The sequence below is a fragment of the Rhincodon typus genome, chromosome 21 (assembly GCF_021869965.1).
Source record: "Rhincodon typus isolate 14 chromosome 21, sRhiTyp1.1, whole genome shotgun sequence".
NCBI classification, from domain to species: Eukaryota; Metazoa; Chordata; class Chondrichthyes; order Orectolobiformes; family Rhincodontidae; genus Rhincodon; species Rhincodon typus.
In genome coordinates this window covers 12302555-12327442 of record NC_063352.1, presented here as the reverse complement: position 1 = coordinate 12327442, position 24888 = coordinate 12302555, and the positions used below count along the sequence as shown (strand labels likewise).

At 38.7% G+C, this 24888-nt stretch overlaps 1 protein-coding gene across 3 annotated transcripts in view; it reads left to right on the top strand.

The window, feature by feature from the left end:
• Positions 1–23770, top strand: part of axin1 (axin 1) — a 115456-nt gene extending 91686 nt beyond the window's left edge. For 2 of the 3 annotated variants that reach the window (XM_048609546.1, XM_048609545.1), the window contains 6 exons: positions 532–1079; positions 9134–9310; positions 9680–9922; positions 11406–11513; positions 13843–14010; positions 20941–23770. In XM_048609546.1, the coding sequence (XP_048465503.1) occupies positions 532–1079; positions 9134–9310; positions 9680–9922; positions 11406–11513; positions 13843–14010; positions 20941–21067 (1371 nt within the window). In that variant the 3' untranslated portion in view covers positions 21068–23770. The remainder of the gene's footprint in view (positions 1–531; positions 1080–9133; positions 9311–9679; positions 9923–11405; positions 11514–13842; positions 14011–20940) is intronic. The other variant, XM_048609547.1, reaches the window with a different exon arrangement.
• Positions 23771–24888: the final 1118 nt, after the last annotated feature.

The window sequence follows — 24888 nt, the reverse complement described above, 5'->3', positions numbered from 1 at the left end:
ATTGGCGTGGACAGACAATTGGCTAATGGATATGAAAAAGCAAGTGGAGATAAGGGGTTTTGTTTCAGGTTGGCGACTTGTAATAAGTGGGGTTCCTCAAGGATCAGTGCTGGGACCACAACTGTTTACAATGTATATTAATGACTTGGTGGAAGGAAATGAATGTACTGTAGTGAAATCTGCAAACAACACAAAAATAGGTTGAAAGGCAAGTTGTAGGAGGGGTACAAACAGTTTATAGAGAGATAATGATAAGCAAGTGGGTAAAATATTGGCAATACTTTTAAAATGGTCTATAATCATATTGCCACTTCAACTTTGAGTAATTAATTTACTTAGAATGGTTAGAAGTTCTCAAAAGTTGAAAATATGACAACAAATAAGACTAAAAGAGAGATTGAAACCAGTTCTGTAGTATTGTATTATTTTAGGTAGAGTCAATTGTAAAAGATGGATCTAAATGTTGGAGCAACCATTTAACAATATTGAGTACAGACTAAAAGTTAAAATATTTCTTTGATTCTCTTGTAGGAGGAGGAAGGTGAGGATGCAGATGTTTCATCAGGTCCGTCTGTAGTTAGTCACAAACTGCCACCTGCCCAGGCTATGCACCACTTTAACTCTCGTTATTCTGAGATGGGCTGTGGCGGATTGCAAGTGCGTGATGCTCATGAAGAGAATCCAGAATCCATTCTTGATGAACATGTCCAGCGAGTGATGAAGACTCCAGGTTGCCAGTCTCCAGGACCTGGAAGGCACTCTCCAAAGTCCCGATCTCCTGATGGTTTATCCAGTGGGAAGGCTACAAGTTTAATAGGAACGGTGCTACCTTCAGGACATAAACATGTGTCCAAGACTGGTGTGAAAGTAGAGGCTCCAAACATGTACCATCACAAACATGTTTACCACATCCACCATCACAATGGGATGAAACCAAAAGAACAAATTGAAGCAGAAGCCACACAAAGAGTCCAGAGTAACTTCTGGAATTCTGATTCACACCACTATGCAACAAAATCAAGAAACTATTCTGAAAGCATGGGCATGGCACCTAATTCAGTGGAGTCTTTGAATTATGGGTAAGTGAATCCATTGTTTTTGTGCTCCTAATGTTATAATGACTCCTCCTGAATGCTTACATAATGCTTCAGTAAGTAATTACATTATATAATCTTGCTTTGAAACCTTGTCGATGATCCAAGTTTGGTGTCTGGTCTGAGTTGAGTTCAATTACCTTAATTGAGATTCAAGTGGATATGCTACGGTTAATCTCAAACTGATTAGGGGAGACTTTGGAAATATAACTAAGACGTTTGCTATTAATAAGTATTCAGTCACCCTAGTTGAAGTGCACATGTGTAATACCTAGTGGAAGTATGCATCGTGAAAACTCAGTCTTGATTATTACAACAAGTTTCTGTACCTTCTGACCTGACCTAATTAGAAATCTGAAAATGTCGCTAACCTAGATACACAATGTTTAAAACTACAGTTGTGGGTCTTGCCAGCTTTAAGTTGGAAGAAATTATGGCTCATCAAAGTCTTTGTTAGTTGGGAAGTTAGAAGATGTGCCAACAGATTTCCAGTTAATCAAAGATACTAAAGCAGAGCTTGATCCTCCTTCCTAGTGTATAAGATGCTTCCAAGATTCTTGCATGTAGATTATAAATGGGCCAGAAACCAAACATGGACTGGTATTTATACTCTGGATCTAGGAGAGAGGCATGTTAATGGAGAAGTTTGAAGATGATCAAATGATCAATGAAGTTAGCAAAGTAAACAGGACGGATCAGAGCTCTGTTAGGCGAACACTTGGCAAGTGATGGACAGCCAGAAGAGGCAGTGCTTGGGGGTTGGGTTTTGTACAAAAGGTTAATGTAATTATCACAGTGTTGTTCCAGTTGAGTACATAGGTTATTGGAGGGGGTCGGTTAGCTCAGTTGGGTAGACAAATGTTTTGTGATGCAGAATGATACAGCAGCATGGCTTCATCTCCTGCGTTGGCTGAAGTTAGCATGAAGGACCCTCCTTTTCAATCGTCTCAAGCGTGGTAACTCTCAGGTTAAATGACCTCCAATCATCTCTCTGATGAAAGAGCAGCCCTGTGGTCCTCTAGGACTATGGCGACTTTACCTTTGAGAGATTATTGATGCACAAGGGACTTATGTTTAAGGGGAGAAATTTTGGAGTTGTCTCTTTCATTTATGATTTGTGGAGTGACAAGCAATTTTCACAAAGAATGGATGGTGCAATAGAATTAGTGACTGTTGTCCTTGGTGTCAGGGAGGAAGTGTGGTACAGAACAATTGCAATATATTTGGATTCACAGTGACTCCAAAATGATGCATGTTAGAGGTCTGGAAATAAATCAAGGCTTTGCCTGAAACAGTGGGTGCATTCTTCGTGACTTCAGGTTAGAGTGACATGCTGGGTACTGTATGGTGTGAGTTTTCTTAATGGTGACAAGTAAAATTTAATACAGACAAGTGCAAGGTGTTGCACATAGGAAGAACAATTGGACAACGTCAACTTCATCTACAAAATTTTTGCCCATTTACCTAATCTATGCATATCCATTTTTAAATTTCTTATTTCCTCATTGCAGCTTACTTTCCCACCCGATTTAGTGTCATCTGCAAATGTGGCTATAATACATTCTATCCCTGCATCCAAGGATTTAATATAGATTTATTAAAATATTAAGGTTCAGATTGTGAAGAGATCATGAATTTTGTAACCTTGTTCAATGTATATGGTCACTGAAGCAGCAATACCAAATTACTGTACATATTAAAAATAACTGAAAATCAGAACTTGTTACATTATGAGGTACAGTAGCCATGTTTGGATAGAGAATATGGTCTCAGTCAGATTGCCAAAATACAACAGAGCAATGAATCTGGAGAATTTTTTTCAGAAATCACTAAACCAATCCAATGCAGCACTAATCCCTAATATCATTAGATTGAATTAATACATTTGAGTTTATTTTCCCTTAAAAGAAGATTGAGCAGAAAATCTCATAAGTATCGCAAGATAGCGAAAAGATTAAACAAAACATTACTTCAAATTAAACCAAAAGCAATGAGATTCAGTATCCTAATTTAGGGCTAGAAAAATGTTCAAAATTAGGATTGATGAAATTAATTTTCTTTCTTTCCTTGTGTGGCAATCTCTGGCCATGTTCCAAATATTAGCAGTCACTACAGCTTCAGAATTGAACATGCAAGCACTTCCAGAGAAACAATGACACCTCTCCTGGATTTTTTTTAAAAGCTCAAAGCTGAGTTTTGGGACTTGAGTAGGAAATTCCATGTCCAGCATTTAGGCCTTACTATTAACTTGGGAATTGCACAGGAGAATGGTCATATCTGTGAGATATACAGAATAAGTAAACTGTAAAACAGGTATGAGATTTTACAACAAAACTAAAGTGGCTATTGTAGATGTTGGTCCCTCAGAAGATGAGACTGGAGATTTAGCAGAGTCATTTTTCTTCAGTTTTCACAGTGGAGGACTCTAGTACCATGCCAATAGTAACAGGTAATGCAGAGGTTATAGCGGAACATTCAATAAATATCGTCACAAGGGAAAAAGTCATGAGCAAATTATTGCAATTGATGGCAGACAAATCCCCAGGATCTGATGGTCTACGGCCTAGGTTCTTAAAGGAAGTGGCAGTGGAGATTGTGGATCAATTGGTTGTAATATTCCAAAATTGCCTGGATGTGGGATAGGTTCCAGTGGTTTGGAAAAATGCTAATATAACACCTTTAATCAAGAGAGGGAGACAGAAAGTAGGAAACTACAGACTAGTTAGTTTCACACATGTTGAGGAATTATTAGAATCCATTTTTAAGACAGTAATAACAGGACACTTGGTAAGCTAAAATACTATCCATCAAAGTCAACATGGTTTTATGAGGGCTAAATCATGTTTGACCAATTTGCTATGGTTGTTTGAAGATGTATCAAGCCATTTGGATAATGGCGATACTGTAGATGTAGTATATTTGGATATCAGAAGGCATTTGCTAAGGTGTTGCACAAAAAGTTCATGCACAAGGTAAGATCACGTGGGATTGGGGTAGTTTATTAGCTTGGATAGAGGATTTGCTAACCAACTGAAAATGGGTCTTTTTCTGGTTGGAAAGATGCAACTACAGGGATGTCACAGGGTTTGGGCCTCGGGCCCCGGGCCCCAACTATTTATAATTCATATTAATGCCTTTGATGCAGGGATAGAAAGTACTGTAGCCAGGTTTGCAGATGACACGAAAGTAGGTGGGAAAGTAAGTTGCAATGAGGAAATAAAAAATTTTAAAATGGATGTGGATACATTAGGTAAATGGGCCTAAACTTTACAGATGAAGTTTAAGATGGATAAGTATGAGGTTATCCATTTTAGAGGAATAGAAAGGCAACTTATAATTGAAATGGAGTGAAACTTCAGAGTGCTTCAGTGCAAAGGGAGATATAGGTGTCTTCATGCATGAATCACCAGACAACTAGTATGCAGGCACAGGAGGTAATAAGGAACGCAAATGGAACTGTGGTATTTATTGATAAGAGTAGGGTATGAAAGGAGAGAAGTATTGCTGCAAATATACAACTATACAGACTGTACAGACTGTACCTGGAGTATTCCATTACAACTTTGGTCCCCTTACTTGTATTGCTAAACTTGTATAGTTGTATTGGAGGCAATTCAGAGGAGGTTCGTTTAGATTGATTTCAGAGATGAGGGATTTGTCTTAAGAGGAGATTAGGCCTATACTCTCTGGTGTTTAAAAGAATGAGAGGAGATCTAATTGGAGGTATTTGAGATGCTAAAAGAGATTGACACGGTAGATGACAAAAGAACATTTCCTCATGTAGAGTGATCTAGACTAAGAGGTCATAGTTTTAGGATAAGGAGTAGCAGATTTAAAACAGATGAGAAATTATTTCTCTCAAAGGGACATAAATCTGTGGAATTCACTACCCCAGAGTATAAATTTGAGGGGGAGAAGGGGAGATTTTTACTTGGTAATGGGTTGATGGGTTATTGGGACCAAACAGGAAAGTGGAGTTGAGGCCATGAATATATCAAACGGTGGAGCAGTCTCGAGTGGTTGAGTTGCCAACTTCAGTTCCTAGCTCTTATAAATTGTCGAATTCCCTTTTAGAATATATGTATTAGAATGTGATGGAGTGATCGAACATTATTACCATGGTAACTTTCAGATGAGGTCCTGTTTGCCTGCCTGTTCGAATATTAGAGATCTTGTGCTATTTGAGGAAGTGTGACGTCTCAGTGACCTGGCCAATATTGCTCCCTCAGCCAGTGTCACCAGAAGAAGATTATCTGATCATTTATTAATTTACTGATGAAATATTTGATGCCATGTTCCCCATAATGTGACTGAACTTCAAAAATAATTTACTGATTGTGAGGTGCTTTGGAATGTCATGAAAATATGAAAGACTCTGAATATTTTTCATAACAGAGCAGAAGGGATGGTCATGGGGGTGGGGAAGAGGACATAAGTTCTGGTTGTAAATGATTTTGATAAATCGGAGCTTGAAATTCAAGCATTCTCTGGTAGAATTTATTTCACAATGTCTTTGAAGAGAAACCGAGAAATGTTTTTACTGAATTTTAACCCTGTTTTCTCCTGGTCTCTCTCATTTCACGGTGATTACTAGAGTTGGCGTCACATTTTCATACATCTGTTAATACTTTCTTACTAAACTGATGTCAAGAAAATTTCATGCTCTTTAGGAACTTAGGAATGTACATAAAGAGACCAATGGAATCCATCTGGCCTGTCAATCTTTACCTCTGCTAACATCTATCTAGTTCCTCCTTGTATTTGCTAATTGTATGTGTCTGTCCAGCTGGTCTATTCGATATATAAATACAGTCAGTTTAGAATAAATCTAAATCGCTAGTTCACCTTTTCATGTTAGCTTGAATGTTGTAAAATGTAATGTAACTGCAAACTTTCAGATGTTCAATTTATTTCTACCTTTAACATTTCAGTCATATTTCCAGATTCTCTTTTTCCCTAGTGTAAAAATTTCAGTTCATGGCCTTTTGTCATGCCTTGGGTATATAATTTAAGGTGTTAATTTGATTACCTTTTGTTGTCCCCTTTCTAATGCCATTGTGTAGTAACAACAAGAATTTTACACGTTAAGGCAAGGCTACACCAGTGTTTCATTCAAATCCATCGTCACTTAGAGTCAGAGTCTTACGGCACAGAAACGAGCTCTTTGGCCCAACTTGTCCATGCGACCAGATTTCTGAAAACTGAACTGGTCCTCTTTGCCTGCATTTGGCCCATATCCCTGTAAACCTTTCCTATCCATGTATGTGGCCAAATGTCTATCAAATGAATGTAATTGTATCCGCCTCTGCCACTTCCTCTGACAGCTCATTGCACATATGAACCGCCCTCTGTGTGAAAATGTTGCCCTTCCGGTAATTTTAAATCTTTCCCCTCTCACTTTAAACCTATGCCATCTTGTTTTGGACTCCTCTATCCTGGAGAAAAGACAGTGTCTATTTACCTTATCTATGCCCCTCATGATTTTATAAACCTCTGAGGTCACCCCTCAGCCTCCTACGCTCCAGGGAAAAAGTCTCAGCTTATCCAGCCCCTCCTTATAACTCAAATCCTCCAGTCTTGGTAAAATTTTTGTAAATCTTTTTTGTGTCCTTTCCAGTTTAATAACATCTTTCCAATAGCAGGTCAACCAGAATTGTATGAAGTACACATCTTAAATTGATCAGCGACTTAATCAATTTGGATAAATGCAACAGGTTGACAATTTGGACACCCTGAAGAAGGGAGTAATAAGCCAGCTTGATTTTGTCAAAAGGAATTCTATACCTGTCACATAAGGAACACTGACAAATTCAAGAACTTTGGTCACGTTGTGCTTCTTAATTGCTGCCCCTCCCTGTATTCTCCAAAGATATTTTTGAGGAGGTGTTGATGGCAGTGTTGAACAGGATTGGAATTAATCAGAAGAGAGGGGGAATTGGAGCAGTTCAAATATAAGGCACCTATCTTAATTTCATTCTGTCAGTAACAAAGGGAGGGAATTAATTTAACTTGTCAAAGTCACCAGTTTACCCAGGTCATTTTTTTAAAAATTTAAAATGTAAGCATTGTACTATAATTGAGCGTTCTAATTCTATGAATATTTGACATCGATGAGCAACAAAAAAAAAATCCAATGAAGGTTGTTACAGTAGTGGAATCTGCCAATTTCTAATTATATTTGTTATAAGCACTCTCAAGCCAGTTAAAACACAGTAAAGGTCCTACAGCCAAACCTATTACCTTCACAAGTATGACGTCGTTTATATTCTTCCCTTGGCCACATCCCAGCCTCTGTTCATCTGTCCATCACCTACTTCTGTGCCTCTAATGGTAAGTGCCAATTAGTGATAAATTAGGGATGGTGTTTGAACATAGTACGTATACCAGTACAGGCCCTTTAGACCACGATGTTGTGCCAACCTATTATCTTACTCTAAGATCAAATTACCCTGCATACCCTTCATTTTATTATCATCCATGTGCCTATCCCAGAGTCACTTAAATGTCCCTAATGTATCTGATTCTACTACCACAGCCAGCAGTGCATTCCATGCACCCACCACTCTCTGTGCAAAGAACCTACCTCTGACATCTCCCCTATACCTTCCTCCAGTCACCTTAAAATTATGCCCCCTCGTGATAGTCATTTATGCTCTGGGAAAAAGTCTCTCTAGCTATCCATTCTATGCCTCACATCATCTTGTACACCTCTATCAAGTCACCTCTCATCCTCTTCGCCCCAATGAGAAAAGCCCTGGCTCCCTCATCCTTTCCTCATAAGACCTGCCCTCCAGTCCAGGCAGCATCCTGCTAAATCTCCTTTGCACCCCCTCTAAAGCTTCCACATCCTTCCTCTAATGAGGCGACCAGACCTGAACACAATATTCCAAGTGTGGTCTAACCAGGGTTTTATAGAGCTGCAGCATAATCTCGCGGCTCTTGAACTCCATTCCCCTTGCCAATGAAAGCCAACACACCATACTTTCATCTTCTTTACAACCCTATCAACTTGGGTAGCAACTTTGAGGGATCTATGGACGTGGACCCCAAGATCCCTCTGTTCGTCCACACTGCTAAGAATCCTGCCATTAACCCTGTATCCTGCATTTAAATTCAACCTTCCAAAATGAATCACTTCTCACTTTTCCGGGTTGAATTCCATCTGCCACTTCTTTGCCCAGCTCTGCATCCTGTCAATGTCCCGTCGCAAACTACAATAGCCCTCCATACTATCCACAACTCTAACAACCTTTGTGTCATCAGCAAACTTACTACCCCACCCTTCCACTTCCTCATCCAAGTCATTTATAATGATCACAAAGAGCAGAGGTCCCAGAACAGATCCCTGCAGAATACCACTGGTCATCGAGCCAGGCTGAATACTTGGCATCTACTACCACCCTCTGTCTTCTATTGGACAGCCAATTCTGTATCCAGATGGCCAAATTTCCCTGAATCCTATGTGTCCTTACTTTCTGAATGAGCCTACCCTGGGGAACCATATCAAATGCCTTGCTAAAATCCATATATGCCACATCCACTGCTCTACCTTCATCAATGTGTTTTGTCACATCCTCAAAGAATTCAGTAAGGCTTGTGAGGCATGACCTGCCCCTCACAAAGCCATTCTGACTACTTCTAATCAAACTATGCTTTTCCAAATAGTATTTATGATTATCTCTCAAAATCCTCTCCAATAATTTGCCCACCACGGAAGTAAGACTGACATTTGCTATTGGATTGAATCTATTCAGTCTTCTGTTACCAGTTCCTTCCATGGTGAAACCACAGCCCAAAGTGAAGCACCAGTGTCTTAAACCATTGGACTACTCAGTGCAGTGAACATGGTTTTATAGATATGGTCAATAAATTTTTGTTGTCAAAGATCATCTGAATTCATGCCAAAACGCAATTAAGTGGCTGTTGTTATTATTTGTGTAGACAAGTACTTGATGTTTTCTTTTAAATGTTCTAAACTGAGCAGTTGTACTACCATTGAAACTTCTAAAATACTGATTAATTTGAATATTGTGGTGCAGTGGTAAAGTCAACACACTGTCGAGACGAAATACTAAAAAGACTGAACCAGGAAAGGCAGACGCTGTGAGTTATGAAACCCCTGCTCCTCCGGAGGACATGGAGCGGAATCAGAAGATTATGCAATGGATAATTGAAGGAGAGAAGGAAATTCACAGGCACAAAAAGGCTCCACATAAGTAAGAGAACATTTTTATGTTTGACCAAATGCTGCTGCTCTTCTGTATGCTTTTTCTATATATTTGAAATCATAATATTATGTATTACTTAATATTTTAATCTTGCATGTGAATCCTTTTCAACGTTTGTATTTTTTCTCACTGTCCTCAAAGAGAAAGAAATCCCCAAAAGTGATTTTTTTTCTCCTAATTGTGACAGAGCTAACAATTACTATGACTTACAAGTATGTCACATTTTTCAAGTTTAAAAATCCCAGAGATTATGATGAAATAACTCAATATGAACCAAAATTCCTCATTCTACTGTGTATGTTCTGATTTTTGCAAAGCTAAATTAATTACACATATTCCTCTTTTTTTTTGGTACAGTTTGATCGGGGCTAAGAAACAACCTAGTCATGATACTAGACCAAGTTCAATTGAAAGGCCAGGAGCTGTTCACCCATGGGTCAGTGCACAACTGCGAAATCCTGTCCAACCGTCACACCCATTCATTCAGGATCCAACCATGCCACCCAATCCAGCACCGAACCCTCTGACTCAACTGGAAGAAGCACGCAGACGGCTCGAAGAAGAGGAAAAGAAGAGTGGCAAGCTACAGTCCAAGCAAAGGTGAGGAGAATTAATTACATTCCACTTTTGCTTTGTCAAAGGTTTTAAATCTGATCTGACTATATTTGCTTAGATTCGGGTGCTGAAAAGTTCAGTATCACGTGCTGCATGTAGGAAAAAACATTTTTACTTTAGCAAATTAATTTCCTCTTAATTTTGAAAGTTTATTATTTCCACTGTTGTTAGGACTGTCAGATGCGAGTAGCTCGCATTGAATCAAATCACAGATTCCCAATATCGTTTCCCTTTTTAGGAAGAGCCTGGCTTTTGCAGGGCAGTTTATTTTTTGCCATGTGGAAAATACGCTTCCTAAATCATCATCAAATTCTAAATTAGTATAACGTTTGCACTGAGGATTTCTCAGGATATGGGTTTCAGAGCTTTGGAACTCTTGCCATTTGTAAATAGTCAATGGTGAAATAAAATGTGGCTAATTTTGGTTTTGCACTGTGCACCATTGCACCCAGTTTCAGTTGTAATATGTGTCAATTATGTTGTCACAGGTTGTCAGAGAACATACTTTTTAAATGTGATGATCTACCAAAATATTTAAACTGCCTCAAATGCAGTCAGATCAAACAGGTCAATTCTTCTGGATTCGTGTGTATAATTCTAAACTGTTTCCTTGCAACCAACCCTTTTTAGTATGTGTTTTCACTAGTTAATGGCAATCCACATTCTGTTGGTATGATGAGGCTGATGAGAAAGGTTCTTAGAAGCTACTTAAGCTTTGAAATTACAAATAATCCTTAAAACAACACAGTAGCAACTTATTGTGCAGTGCAATAACTTGTAATATATACATTAAATGACACATTTGCAGATATGTTTTATCAAAACCTAAATTAGAAATGAAAATAAATTATTTTATTAATTTCTATAATTTTGATCAGGTGCAGGTTTAAGTAAATTATTGCAGCATTTAGAAAGAAATAACCCATTTCATTTCAATAAAGTATATATTGTAATAAGTTAATACTTATTACTGGATCATGTGGCCAAAAAATGCTTAATTATTGGCAATCATATGCATTGCACATAGTATTTTAAGAGTGTTTGATTCTGTATCAAATTAAAATTCTAACTTGTAATAGATCTGTGGGGGTATATGTCTTATCAGGGCATACCTAGAATTAACTCATTGTTTTCCAGAGATTACACATGATGTTGCTGTGTACAATGTTAATAATCCATGGAAATCACTTAATGAGTTGCCTCTTTGCTGTTTTCTTGCTCATTCACGTGTCCCATTTGATGACTAGGCAGAAACTTTGAAATCAAGACTTAAGCCTAAAACAATATCATATAGACAAGAAGATAATCCCATAATATAAAATGAAACTTGAGTGCTGTCTCTGAGTAAGGCAGCAGATAAAGCATGCACTGAGTGTGTAGCATTGGCTGTTAATGAGAGAGGAGGTAGCAGACAGGTAGCTGGAGTAGAGCATTCTAATTCCTAGGATTATTCTCCATGACACTGCAGGTATGTGCAAGAGGTTATCCAACGGGGTCGCACTTCTATCAGGCCTGCATGCATTCCGGTGCTGAATGTGGTACCAGCCGTCTCCGACATGGATCTCTCTGAGTCAGAGTACGTCCCAATGCTGTTGATGCATTCTCTGTCATCCTAGGTTTAGACTTTAGTTTGCACATAGGCTTTAGATTTTTAATTGCACTGAATTTTAATTAACTATGTCTGAAGTATATTATTCATATTAACATTATTAATTTTTTTGTTTTGGATGTCATCATAATCAATTTTTGACAATGTAAGTATTCGCTAACTCCATGCATATTTGACTGACATTAGATTTATTGCTGTAAAATTCCATCAGACATTTCCATCTCTGAATCTCACAGCTGCATAGGAGGAAATTGAATGAGAATGATACTTGAGGTGTAGTATCCTCTGGTGCAGTTCACATAATCAGTTGTGCCTGTAATCTCATCTTCTAGAAACAAATTAGTAACTGCATCATGCCAGTAAGCTTAGTTTGCTGTGGCAATAGAAAAGTGCTTCTAATCTTAAATTTACTGGCATGATTAAAGAAAATGCTGCAGTTTGATTTCAAACGACATTTGGCTACATTTACGTAACCGCTTGAGAGTATCTAAATAAAAGCTGTATCGAAGAAGGTAAGTGTGTGCAATATTTCCCATGCTAGAGGTTTTCCATCTCATGAATAATCTTAATTATCATGAATATTTACAGTACAAAGCAGTCAGTTATCAAGCTTGCATTCCATCGATGCCACTTACTATTTCCATTTGTTGCAGATTACATGGGCCTGTATCAGTGTGCATTTTAAGATGTAAAGCATACAACAGCACACAACTGTTATATTAACTACTTATCAGAAGTAGTAACAAACAAATGCATAATAACATCAGTTGGTTTGAATCTTACATAGTTGTTGCCAAAACATCATTTATAATCTGGACCCTTATTTATAAATGTGACAAATTAAAAATGATTCAAACTTATCATTTTAAGGTTTCAATTTTTGCACAGTTTCCAGTGTAATCAATGGCTTCATTAATCCTTCCAATCTAATTAGAGAAATTTAAATTTTATTTTCATAGTATAATTACAATTGTTAACACGTTTGAATGTTAATCTTGCCTTGTATCACAATAGATTTTAATAATTTTAAGTGTTTTTCTTTGATAATTAAACTCCACATTAATGACCATTGAGATTTCCTGTTCAAATCAATTTTCCAATCCAGTGCTTGGAGTTGATTTCAATACCTACTTTAGTATTGTTATGCATCAGTCCACAAGGGATACGCATTGAGGCAAAATAAACTCTAGCTCATCATTACTTTTTCTCCATGAAGAACTCATATTGTTGAGATGATTGATCTTTTGTTCCACTTTTTTATTACAATTTTGTAACACTGACTGCTTTGGGTTCAATTATGTCTTACTATAATTTGAAAACCGTGGTTACAAGTGGAACTGAAATGTCGACAGTGACCATTTTATAATCCTTAGCTCAGTTAGCAATACCCTTTTGATCAAATTTCACAGGTGTACAGTGCATTAGTTGATGTATAATTCATTTATTTGACTCGCAGATACTTTCTTAATTCCAAGCTGTTCTTTGTGGGGAATAGTGGAGCAGCAAGGCTGTTAGAGAGCCACGTAATGGAAGAGGGCACTCGTTGATATTTAACAAATGAATATAAGATCAGACAATGCACTTCAGACAGATTCTGTTAAGTTTCAGCATTACTGTGGTGTATTTTCTGTAGTAAGATTGAGCCCTTCATCTGCCAACTTGCATATGGAGTAATTCTCGAGGACCACCTTCCGACATAGAATCTTGGTGACAAAGGTTGCCATTTGGCCCCTCGGGTCTATTCTATCATGTCAGTTTTTACTGGGGATTGTCAGTTATTAAGAAAGAACTTCAATTGCCTAAACATTGTAGTATTAGCTCTATGCATTTTATGTTAAATTCAAATCAGCTTCCTTAAAAATTATAAAAATGAACTTGAATAATCACAAATCTTTCTCATGAGAACCAGATATTTTAGAACACACATCATTTTGTCGCAATTCAAATTGAAACAAAAGGTAATAGTGTATGATGTGAATGGATTAAAATACTTCCAAGCGCATAAGACCTTCTTTACAACTAAATTTGCTTTATGCTTGAAAATAAAGGAGACTATGAATTTGAGAAGTGTTAGAATAACCAGATATTTCAGTGAAGTCAATAATTTTTGTTAACATCACTTAGTTGTCTAACGTAATCTTATTAATTGGAACTATTTATACTTTTTTGGTTTGTTTAGTAAAACAAAAAAAGTGCTGATACTTTCCTCAATTCAATCTTATTTTTGCAGACATTTTACCAATATTTAGTTGTATGATGAAGTAAAAAAACTCAACATGATATCTTTCCATTATAGGCATAAACCTCAAAAGAAGTCAGCAAATGGTGTATCCCAGCCTGGTGATAACATTGTGGTGGCATACTACTTCTGTGGGGAGCCAATTCCATACAGGACATCCGTTAAAGGACGCGTGGTCACATTGGGACAGTTCAAGGAACTGTTGACTAAGAAAGGGAATTACAGGTATGTAAGTCCAGCTTAAAATTTCTACTGCAGTGAAGATAAATTGGCCAATCACTGAACAGTAAGGTTTAAAACAACTTTAATTGAAAAGACTGTTACAAGATAAATAACTACGTGGGAACAGAAGAAATTGAATTACCATTTTAATAAAAAGCAATGACTTTATGCAGAAATGCATTAAACATTATGACTGGGATTTTGTAGGGCCAACAATGGTCTCGCCCATCAGTTTGGAGAGGTGGCATGGAGCTCCCATTAGTTTTGAATAGAAGGCCAAACAGAATGAGTGCCCCTAATTGGTCACCGTTCGGCTTTATCCTCCAGTTGAGGTCCCTGGCAATATATGTCCTGCCTGACAAAAACTGTGGCATCTCCTTATTTATGCCAGCAGGAGCTATGGCTCCTGGCAGCACTGTACCTACCTGAGGCCACAGGGGAGTGAAGGAAGGATGGGGACTGGCTTGTAGTTGGCTGGGGAAAGGGATGGGGTTGCAGCATAGGTGACCAGCAATGGGAACAAGACCCCTTGTTGGATCCTGGATCCATCAATTATGTGATAAGTACCAGATAACAAGGGACTGCCTCCTCAGGAGTCATGGGAGAACCTGACAAGCTTCGCTGGATGGCCTTCTATTGGCATGGGGGACGTACTGTTGCCATTTAATCAGGACAATTTATTTATTGAGGAGCCAAATCAACATCCTACCACTGACATCCAAAAACCTACACCGATCCATTCATCTTCCAACTTAAATCCAGGAAGGTTTTCCCACGCTGAGAAGATTGATGCCATGCCTGTCTAACAATTAAGTAAGCTCAGCAGCCATGGTTCTTGCTACGACTGGCTGTGTAAATTCCCAAACCAAGACTTGGGTTGTTTCAATATCCTTTCAGATCATTGTTCAGAACTTGCTGATTGAAGTTTTTTATGAGGCTGCCCATTTATTAAGGGCTTTTTGCTTAAAGAAAGTGATGCCCTTACTACTATGTTAATGCAAAGTTGCTGGAACTTGTGACCTTATTTTTAATTCACTTTACGGGATGTGGGTGTCACTGGCTGGCCACCATGTATTGCCCTGTCTCTAGAGAAGGTGGTGGTGGTGAGCTGCCTTCTTGAACCACTACAGTCCACCTGATGTGGTTGACCCACAATGTCATTAGGGTGTAAATTCCTGGATTTTGACCCAGCGACAGTGAAGGAACAGCGATATATTTCCAAGTCAGGATGGTGTGTGTCTTGGAGGGGAACTTGAAAGTAGCCGTGTTCCCATGTATCTGCTGCCCTTGTCCTTCTAGGTGGAAGTGGTCGTGGGATTGGAAGGTGCTCTCTGAGGATGTTTGGTGAATTTCTGCAGTGCATCTTACAGATAGTACACACTGCTGCTACTGAGCATCAGTGGTGGGAGGAGTGAATGCTTGCGGATGCAGTGCCAGACTAATGGGCTTTGTCCAGGATGGTGTCAAGCATCTTGAATGTAGTTTGAACTGCATTCGTCCAGGCCAGTGAGGAGTATTCCATCAAATTCTTGACTTGTGCCTTGTAGATGGTGGACAGGCTTTGGTGAGTCAGATGAGTTACTCGCCGCAGTATTCCTAATCTCTGACCTGCTGTTGTACCCATTGCATTTATGTGGTGAGTCCAGTTGCGATTCTGATCAATGATAACTCCCAGCATGTTGACAGTGGGGAATTCAGTGATGGTAACACCATTGAATGTCAAGGGGCGGTGGTTACATTGTCTCTTGTTGGTGATGGTCATAGCCTGGCATTCGCATGGTGTGAATGTTATTTGCCACTTGTCAGCCCAAGCCTGGATATTGTCCAGATCATGTTGCATTTGAACATGGACTGCTTCAGTGTCTGAGGAGTCGCAAATGGTGCTGAATATTACGCAATAGTCAGCGAACATCCCCACTTCTGACCACCTAATGAAGCAGCTGAAGATGGTTGGGCCTAAGACACTTCCCTGAGGAACTCCTGCAGAGATATCCTGGAGCTGAGATGATTGCCCTCCAACATCCACAACCAACTTCCTATGTGTCAGGTTTGACTCTAACCACTGGAGAGTTTTTTCCCCACTACCTACTGATTCCAGTTTTGCTAGGGCTCTGTGATGCCACATTCAGTCAAATGAAGCCTTGATATCACAGACTGTTACTCTCACCTCACCTCTGAAATTCAACTAGTCCATGTTTGGACCAAGGCTGCAATGAGGTCAGGAGCTGAGTGGCCCTGGCAGAACCCAAACTGGGCGTCGCTGAGCAGGTTCTGCTTGATAGCCTGTTGATGATACCTTCCATCACTTTTTACTGATGATTGAGAGTAGACTGATGGGGCAGTAATTGGCCGGGTTGGATTTGTCCTGCTTTTTATGTACAGGACATACTTAGGCAAGTTTCCACATTATCAGGTAGATGCCAGTGTTGTAACTGTATTGGAACAGCTTGGCTAGGGGAAAAGCAAGTTCTAGAGCACAAGTATTCAATACTATTGCCGGAATGTTGTCAGGGCCCATAGATTTTGCAGTATCCAGTGCCTCCAACCATTTCTTGATATCATGTGGAGTGAATCGAATTGGCTGAAGACTGGTATCTGTAATGCTGGGGGCCACTGCAAGAGGCTGAGAAGGATCATCCACTAAGAACTTCTGGCTGAAGATTACTGTGAATACTTCAGCCTTATCTTTTGCACTGATGTGCTGGGCTCCTCCATCATTGAGGATGGGGATATTTGTGGAGCCTCCTCCTCCAGTGAGTTGTTTAATTGTCCACCACCATTCATGACTGGATGTGGCAGGACTGCAGAGCTTAGATCTGATCCATTGGTTGTGGGATCGCTTATCTCTGTCTATCACTTGCTGCTTTTGCTGTTTGGCTTGCTGTTAGCCCTGTTTGGTGGCTTCACAAGGTTGACACCTCATCTTCAGGTATGTCTGGTGCTGCTCCTGGCATGCCCTCCACTGAACCAGGGTTAATCCCCTGGCTTGATGGCAATGGTTGAATGGAGCATATGTCAGACTATGAGGTTACACCTGGAGTACAGTTCTGCTGCTGTTGATGGCCCACAATACCTCATGGATGCCCAGTCTTGAGTTGCTAGATCTGTTCGAGGTCTGTCCCACTTAGCACAATGATAGTGCCACATAGCACGATGGAGATTATTCTCAATGTGAAGGCAGGACTTCGTCTCCACAAGGTCTGTGCGATGGTCACTCTTACCGATACTGTCATGGACTGATGCATCTGCAGCTGGCAGATTGGTGAGAATGAGATCAAGTATGTTTTTCCCTCTCATTGGTTCCCTCACCACCTGCCACAGACCCAGTCCAGCAATTATATCTTTTGGGACCTGACAAGCTCGATCAGTAGTACTGCTGTCAAGCCACACTTGGTGGTAGGCATTGAAATCCACCACCTAGAGTACATTTTGTGCCCTTGCCATCCTCCATGCTTCCTCCAAGTGTTGTTCAACATGAAGGCATACCAATCCATCAGCTGAGGGAGGACGGTATGTGGTGATCAGCAGGAGGTTTCCTTGGCCATGTTTAATCTGAAGCCATGAGACTTCATGAGGTCTGGAGTCAATGTTGAACTCCCACAGCAATTCCATCCCAACTGTATACTACTGTGTCACCACTTCTGCTGGGTCTGTCCTGTCAATGAGACAGGACATATCCAGGGATGGTGATGACGGTGTCTGCAATATCGTAAGATATGATTCCATGAGTATGACTAGTCAGGTTGTTGCTTGACTAGTCTGTGAAACAGCTCTTCTAATTTTGGCACTAATCCCCAGATGTTAGTGAGGAGGACTTTGCAAGGTCGTCAGGGCTGTTTCAGCCATTGTCTTTTCCGGTGCTTAGGTTGATGCCTGGTGATCCATCCGGTTTAATTTCTTTGAGACTTTGTAGTGATTAGTACAACTGAATGGCTTACTAGGTCATTTCGGAGGACAGTTGAGAGTCAACCACATTGCTGTGGGTTTGGAGTCACATGTCAGCCAGGCCAGGTGAGGATGGTAGACATCCCTGAAGGACATTAGTGAACCAGATGGGTCTTTCTGACAATCGATATGGTTTCATGGTCATCAATGGATTCTTAATTCCAGATTTTTTTAAATTGGATTCAAATTCCACCATCTGCAGTGGCAGAATTCGAACCTGGGTCTCCAGAACATTATCTAAGTGCCTGGATTAATTGCCTAGTAGTATTATCGCTAGACTGTAACCTTTCCGCATGTGCAGCTCAGAAGCCCTGGTCATCTGGCACTTCTAAACAACTCAGTTCAATTTTCCCATGTTTATTTGCATGTTGGCATATTGTGCTTGATTTCATGTATTGCCAATTTCGTGAAGGCTTATTTTATATTTTTGCCTGGTTTGTAGATAAATGTAAAATATTTAAATCAGAACCACTAAAACCTGTTTTTTCAGTAGTTAAGCAAATTTATGGGAGTAGTGATTTCACTTTGAATAAAACAAAAAAAAACTGGAAATCTGGGACAAAAGCTGAAATTGCCAGAGAAACTCAAGTCTGGCAGCATCTGTGGAGAGAAAGCAGAGTTAATGTTCAATGACCGTACTTCAGAACTGATAGCTAGAAAAGGTGATATATTTCAAAAACAGGGGGTTGATGTTAGGTGGGTAGGAGTGAGTGGAAAGACAGATGAAGCCTAGATAGAGAGAATGAGAGTTAGCAAGTCAAAGGGAAGGGTGATACCCTGCCAGGGAGAAAGAAATGCTGATAATGGTGTGATGGAACAGACCATGCACCCTCAAATTATAATCAGAAGATTGCCTCGACTGTAACTTTTTTTTTCTTACTTTAAAGAGAAGTATAAGGTGTTGCATTCCAGATGCAATTTGATTGGTCAAACTACTAGATGTTAAGCAAAACACACTTTATTTTTACGCTACCATTAAAATATAAAATAAAATAAAAGAATTGGCAAAACTATAACTCTATTGGAATGCTTAACAAAATAATAATATATTATTACTAATAACTGTTAATTACTGCTAATTCACTGTTCTAATATGGTAACCATCCTATAAACACAATCTTGGCAAAAGGCAAAATTCAATAACATTGTCTCTCAGGCAATTCTGCAGTGCAGAGAAAATATCAAGGGAAAACGTGTGTGCATGTAGACGGGAGCGATGCACTGCAGCTTCCACACCCAGCATCAAGACGCCAGCAACGGCAATTGAAAAACTAAAACTAAGTATCCTGGCTCTTTGGAAGCTTCACCCCACCCATTCTGCCTGCTTCTAATGTTCCAACATTAGATTTAAAAGCCCCAAGGCCTCCCAAGATGTTTAGTTTCTGGACTTTGAAGCAAACCAATCGGCACCTCTGACCTCAGTGTTCTTCATTGAAAAAAAAACAGGACAGAATATACTTCTTAAAGCCATAGTATCATCACAATGGGGACCATAAGGAGGTGAAAATGGATTGTCTGTGCTGGAAGCATCCTGACAGGACCTGGAGTATTGGGGGTGGGTAAAGGAAATGGAAGAAGGCGTTCAGGTTCTAAAATTATTGAACTGTATTGAGTCCTGAAGGCTGCATGATCCCCAAGCACAAATGACGTGCTATTTTTTCAGCTTGCACTGAGTCTGACTGGAGCACCGCGACAGACCCAAAACAGAAATATTGGCCAGGGAACACAGTGCTTTGTTGAAGTGGCAGGCAACTGGACACTAAGTGTCATTTTTGTGGACACCAATCTGAGGTTTGGCTCGAGTTCTTAATTGGTTGATTTGACTTAATTTGTTAGAAACTAAGAAGTAGGAGGGGCAGAGAGTTTAATTTAAATAAATGTGAGATGTTGCATTTTGATAAATCAAAGCAGGACTTACACACTTAATAATAGGGTCCTGGCGAGTGTTGCTGAACAAGAAGACCTTGGAGTGCAGGTTCATAGTTCCTTTTGAAGGTAGAGTCACAAGATAGTGAAGAAAGTGTTTGGTACACTTGCCTTTATTGGTCAGTGCATTGAGTATAGGAGTTGGGATGTCCTGTACAGGACATTGAGTCCACTTTTGGCATACTGCATTCAATTCTGTTCTCCTTGCTATTGAAAAGATGTTGTTAAACTTGAAAGGTTCAGAAAAGATTTACAAGGATTTTGCCAGGGTTGGAGGGTTTGAACTATAGGGAGAGGCTGAATAGGCTGGGGCTATTTTCCCTGGAGTGTCGGAGGCTGAGGGGTGACGTTATAGAGGTTTATAAAATCATGAGGAGCATGGATAGAATGAATAGCCAAGGCCTTTTTTTCAGGGTAGGGTAATCCAAAACTAGAGGGCATAGCTTTAAGGTGAGAGGGGAGAGAGTTAAAATGGACTTAAGGAGCAACTTTTCCATGCAGAGGATAGTGCACGTATGGAATGAATTGCCAGAGGAAGTGGCGGAGTCTGGGATAATTACAACATTTAAAAGGCATCTGATGTATACATGAATAGGAAGGGTTTGGAGGATATGGGACAAATGGGACTAATTTAATTTGGAATATCTGGTTGGCATTGACAAGTTGAACTGAAGGGTCTATTTCCATGCTGCACAACTCTGTGACTAAGTAGGTCTGTTCCACCATTGCAGAATTTTAATGTATCAGTTGAGAGAATGAGAAGGTTTACAGGGTCTGTAATCTCCACAGAATCCGTTTCTAATCGGTCTTTCTTTGTATAATCACAAAAGAAAGTTGTCTACCTGTTTTCTGCCTCGGGTAGTTTATGAATCAGAAATACTTAAACTAAAAGAGAATTTTTTAAATTGTTGCAAACTGTTACTGAACACTGATTATTTTTAAACTGCTGTCTTTATCAATTTTGTATAAAAGATTATTCTTTTAAACTTGTCAACTTTGAAATTCATCCAGTTACTAGTGCTATTAAATGGTAAATTAAGAAATTGTTTTTCTGTTTTGCAGGTATTATTTCAAGAAAGTAAGTGACGAGTTTGATTGTGGGGTGGTATTTGAAGAGGTGCGTGATGAGGAAGCAATTCTGCCAATTTTTGAAGAGAAAATTATTGGAAAGGTGGAAAAAATTGACTAAATGCAAGATGGCCATGAAGAGGAGTCTGTTATGGTACAAGAGAAGTTTCAGCTGCTTGGAGTACTTCAAATTACTTTACCGGGGGTCACGGTTGTTAACTGTGGAAATGCATCATGCTGACATTATAAAGGCTTCCAACTCTCCACAGGGATATTTTGCAACTGCTCATTACAGCAGAAAAAATGGTGCTTTCAACACCAAGGTCTGCCATGGCAGTCCTTTGATGGGAATGTTTGCAGCATTATCTTCTCTTTATCAGTATATTTCAAACACTAAGTGTAATGTAGCATTGTAAAATTGTATTAGAAATTGTAATATGAAACTGTTTACTAAAGCTGCATATTTTTGATATAATGTAATCTGAGGAAAATAGCATTTTTAATGTAACAGTGCTCTTATGTTATTTTAAAACATACATACAGGTACTTGAGCTCACCAAATGTGTACAGCCATCTGTAATAATAGGTATTTGGTCCATATTTCAAACCATTTATAATTGTTTCTCCATTTTAGATTGGATGATTATCACTGATTCTGTTGTCTTATCAGGACAAAATGTCTATCAAGAAAGTTTACATAGGCCACCCTTGCAAATACTGCTGTATAGGCCTTTTCATATGAAAATGTTGCACAATTTAGTTAAACCCAACATAGTGGGATTATGTATGTTGAAAGTGATTGACCGGTATCAATTCCCCACCCACTACCAATGATTTGTTGGTACCTAGCACTTATTACGGTGATGCTGCTTTCCAGTTTCTGCACATTATGGCACACAGATCTGGTTTGAAAATAGGACCTCTTAAATCCTAGCTACTAAGTCCCAAGTGATAGGAAAATCTGGCTTGGAATGCCATTTCACAATATTACATATTGTGCTGCTGCTGTTGAAGCTGATGGAACACTGTGCCTATATTGCAATGGATTGATTTGCTAACCTTAGCACCTTCCAAGTCTTGGGTAATAACTTTGTCAATCATCAACTTAGAATCAGATTCAAACTCTAAAATTGGAATATCTTACACTTAACAATTCTCAAAACTTATCCAGCATGAAACTGATATTGCAAAAGTCAACAACACTGTAATTTTTTAGTTTGAAACTATCATTCATGTTAGTGTTAAGCATGCAACTTGCAATGTAAATGATATGCTGCTTTTCCATTGCCAAGCTAATACAGGTGCATACAGAGTTTAAATTTAATCAATATTTGTACACTATTCAGTTCAAAATATCCAGGTAAAGAAGTTTCAACTTGTTCCATAAAAGGCACCAGTTTTTTTGTTTAATTTGAAGCAGATCCAAATACATATTTGTTTTCCTGCAAACTGTAATTTTGTTTTATATTGACCTCAGTTTAGTGGTCCTAGAATTGTTTTTGGAGAAATCATGAATTTTAAGTATTTTTCAAGGTTAGGTGGGGGTCTGAATATAAAGCCATTCTCATCGCAAATGACCACTCAGCTTATTCTTCATGAAGTACATAATTTCTTACAGCTAGCTCAATAAATCATAAATAACCCACACCCAGAATGTCTTTGTCTTTGCAAACTTTGAACTGGAAACATCCTTTAAATTATATGGGTTCAGTAGTACTGAAGTGTTGCTAATCTGTTGCAGGACTAAAATTGCCCTCAGCCAACTTTTAAAATACTGTCCTTGGCAACAAAAACAAATCTTCTACTGGCCAAACTATTCATTCTAAATGCTCTAACCACTAGCATTTTATAACATTTGGTATTTGAGCATTTTTTCCTCAAATAAATCAATTTGTTACAGTTATTGGTATCCAGCTTCAATTTTAATGGCGTATTAAATACAGCCTTTTTAAAAAAAAATTAGTAAATTCACTTCCTGAGGCAAACATTGTCATGGGGGAGAAAAGGCCTATACAGTAAAAGTTACTGTTAATGACTTTAGTCAGGATATTCAAGCTGGGAATTGTTGGAGAAAAATTGTATCTTCATCTGTCAAATTTCATTGTGTGCTGGTTTATTTATATCAGGTGTCCTTGCTCTTACTTTCATAACTGTCAAAAGGGCATTGATTCTGGTTTTAAAACTTGACACTGCAAGTTGGGCTTTCATTACTCTGCCAGTTTATTAACAATGTAAACAATCAAACTGTCATGCTGCTGCTCCCTCACCGCCCACCCACCCACCATTCTGATGGCATTGTTCCCCCACACAGTTTCATTTACTGCCATTTGGCTGCCTAATTGTGTAGAACTGGGTTCAAAACTAATGACGGGTCTTCAGTCTGTTATACAGAAAGAATAATTAGTTACAAATTTTCCCAAAATCCGGCAGTCAAAGGAACAGCCTACCATGTTTCAGAAAGGTATTGTGTAAATAAGAGTACATCACAGAGTGCCTTTTATATTCAATGCTGTTACCTGTCTGATGCTATGTGACCCCCATGACTGAGGGTTAGCTCTCCTCATCCAGGGATCTGCAGTATGGTTTCTCCTCCTGCATTTGATGTCCAGCAGGATTTTATGTGGCCCTGCAATCACGGGTTTTGCATTTCCCTTTTTTCTAAGGGTTTCCATTGTAAATATGTACATTTTCTAAAGATGATGTTTTCAAGTAGCAGCACGTCAAAAGATTTAGTTACCTGGTTTCAGTCATCTTTCAGTGTGCTGACTTGTACAATTATCTTTTAAAAGGTACTTGGACAATAAAAGGAAAAAAGTGAATTCTGTTGATGCTGTGCCTTCTGTATTTGTCAGAGTATATTCTTCAATCTGTTGTAAATTAACTATTTGCCTCATGTGCAGTTCTTATCCCAAAATACATATGAAATGTTTCATTATACTGCTGCATAATGCTTATTAATGTTTGCTGCTCTGCTACTTTGAAGAAAAGTATTTGTGCTGTTGTAAAGAAATAACAAGTGATTGATCAGGTCCATCAACTTTCTTCTAAGTTTTAAAGCAAAAGAAACTATCAATTTTACATTGCACAAAAACAGTGCAATATATTTGGCATATATTTACTGCAGAATTCGTGACTGTTGTCGTCATGTCAATTCACAGTATATTGCTAGTTAACTAAACAAATTAAGAACATTTTAAAATAACGAAGTACATTTGAAGTTTCCTCTTTCTCCCCTTTCAATATTGATTCTCAACGTGTGTTTTCCTGACAAGGCCAGCATTTATTGCTGATCCCTAGTTCTTCTGAGAAGATGAAAATGTTGCTATTTTTGAATGACTGCATTTTGATGTAGCAACTCCAGAGGATAGTTGAGAATCAGTCAAGTTGGTGTGGGATATGTTGCATATTGGCAAGATTAGGAAAGCGTGGCAGATTTCCTTCCTTAAATGACATTAATGAAACTACAGTACATCACAATTGAATTCTGTTTTCTCAGGTGAATGCATCATCAGTGAATAACAAAGTCAATCTGGAAGGACATGAATATGTGAACATTGCTCAGAGCCTTCAGCCAAACAGATGTAAAAATGCTGATAAATTAAATCCTTGAAGTTTTACTATAGCTAAAAATACTTGGACATACATATTATCTGGAATGTTATACATTTTTTTCTTCATAACAGGCCATAAGTCAGGATTTATAACTAAACCTGACCTTGATTGAATTGTTCTTGCTGCCTTAATGTGTCAAAGATCATTCATAGACTAAAATACAGGAAATTTATAGGCTCACTGTACTTGATGATTGATCCAAGAATGCCAAGCAACTGATTATGTGGGGCTAATAATGCAAAGGTAATAATGCAATAAAATGTGCGTACTCAGAATTATTGATTGTAAATTAATGCTTAAACTGAGTAGCATGGAAACAGATTCCAGAGG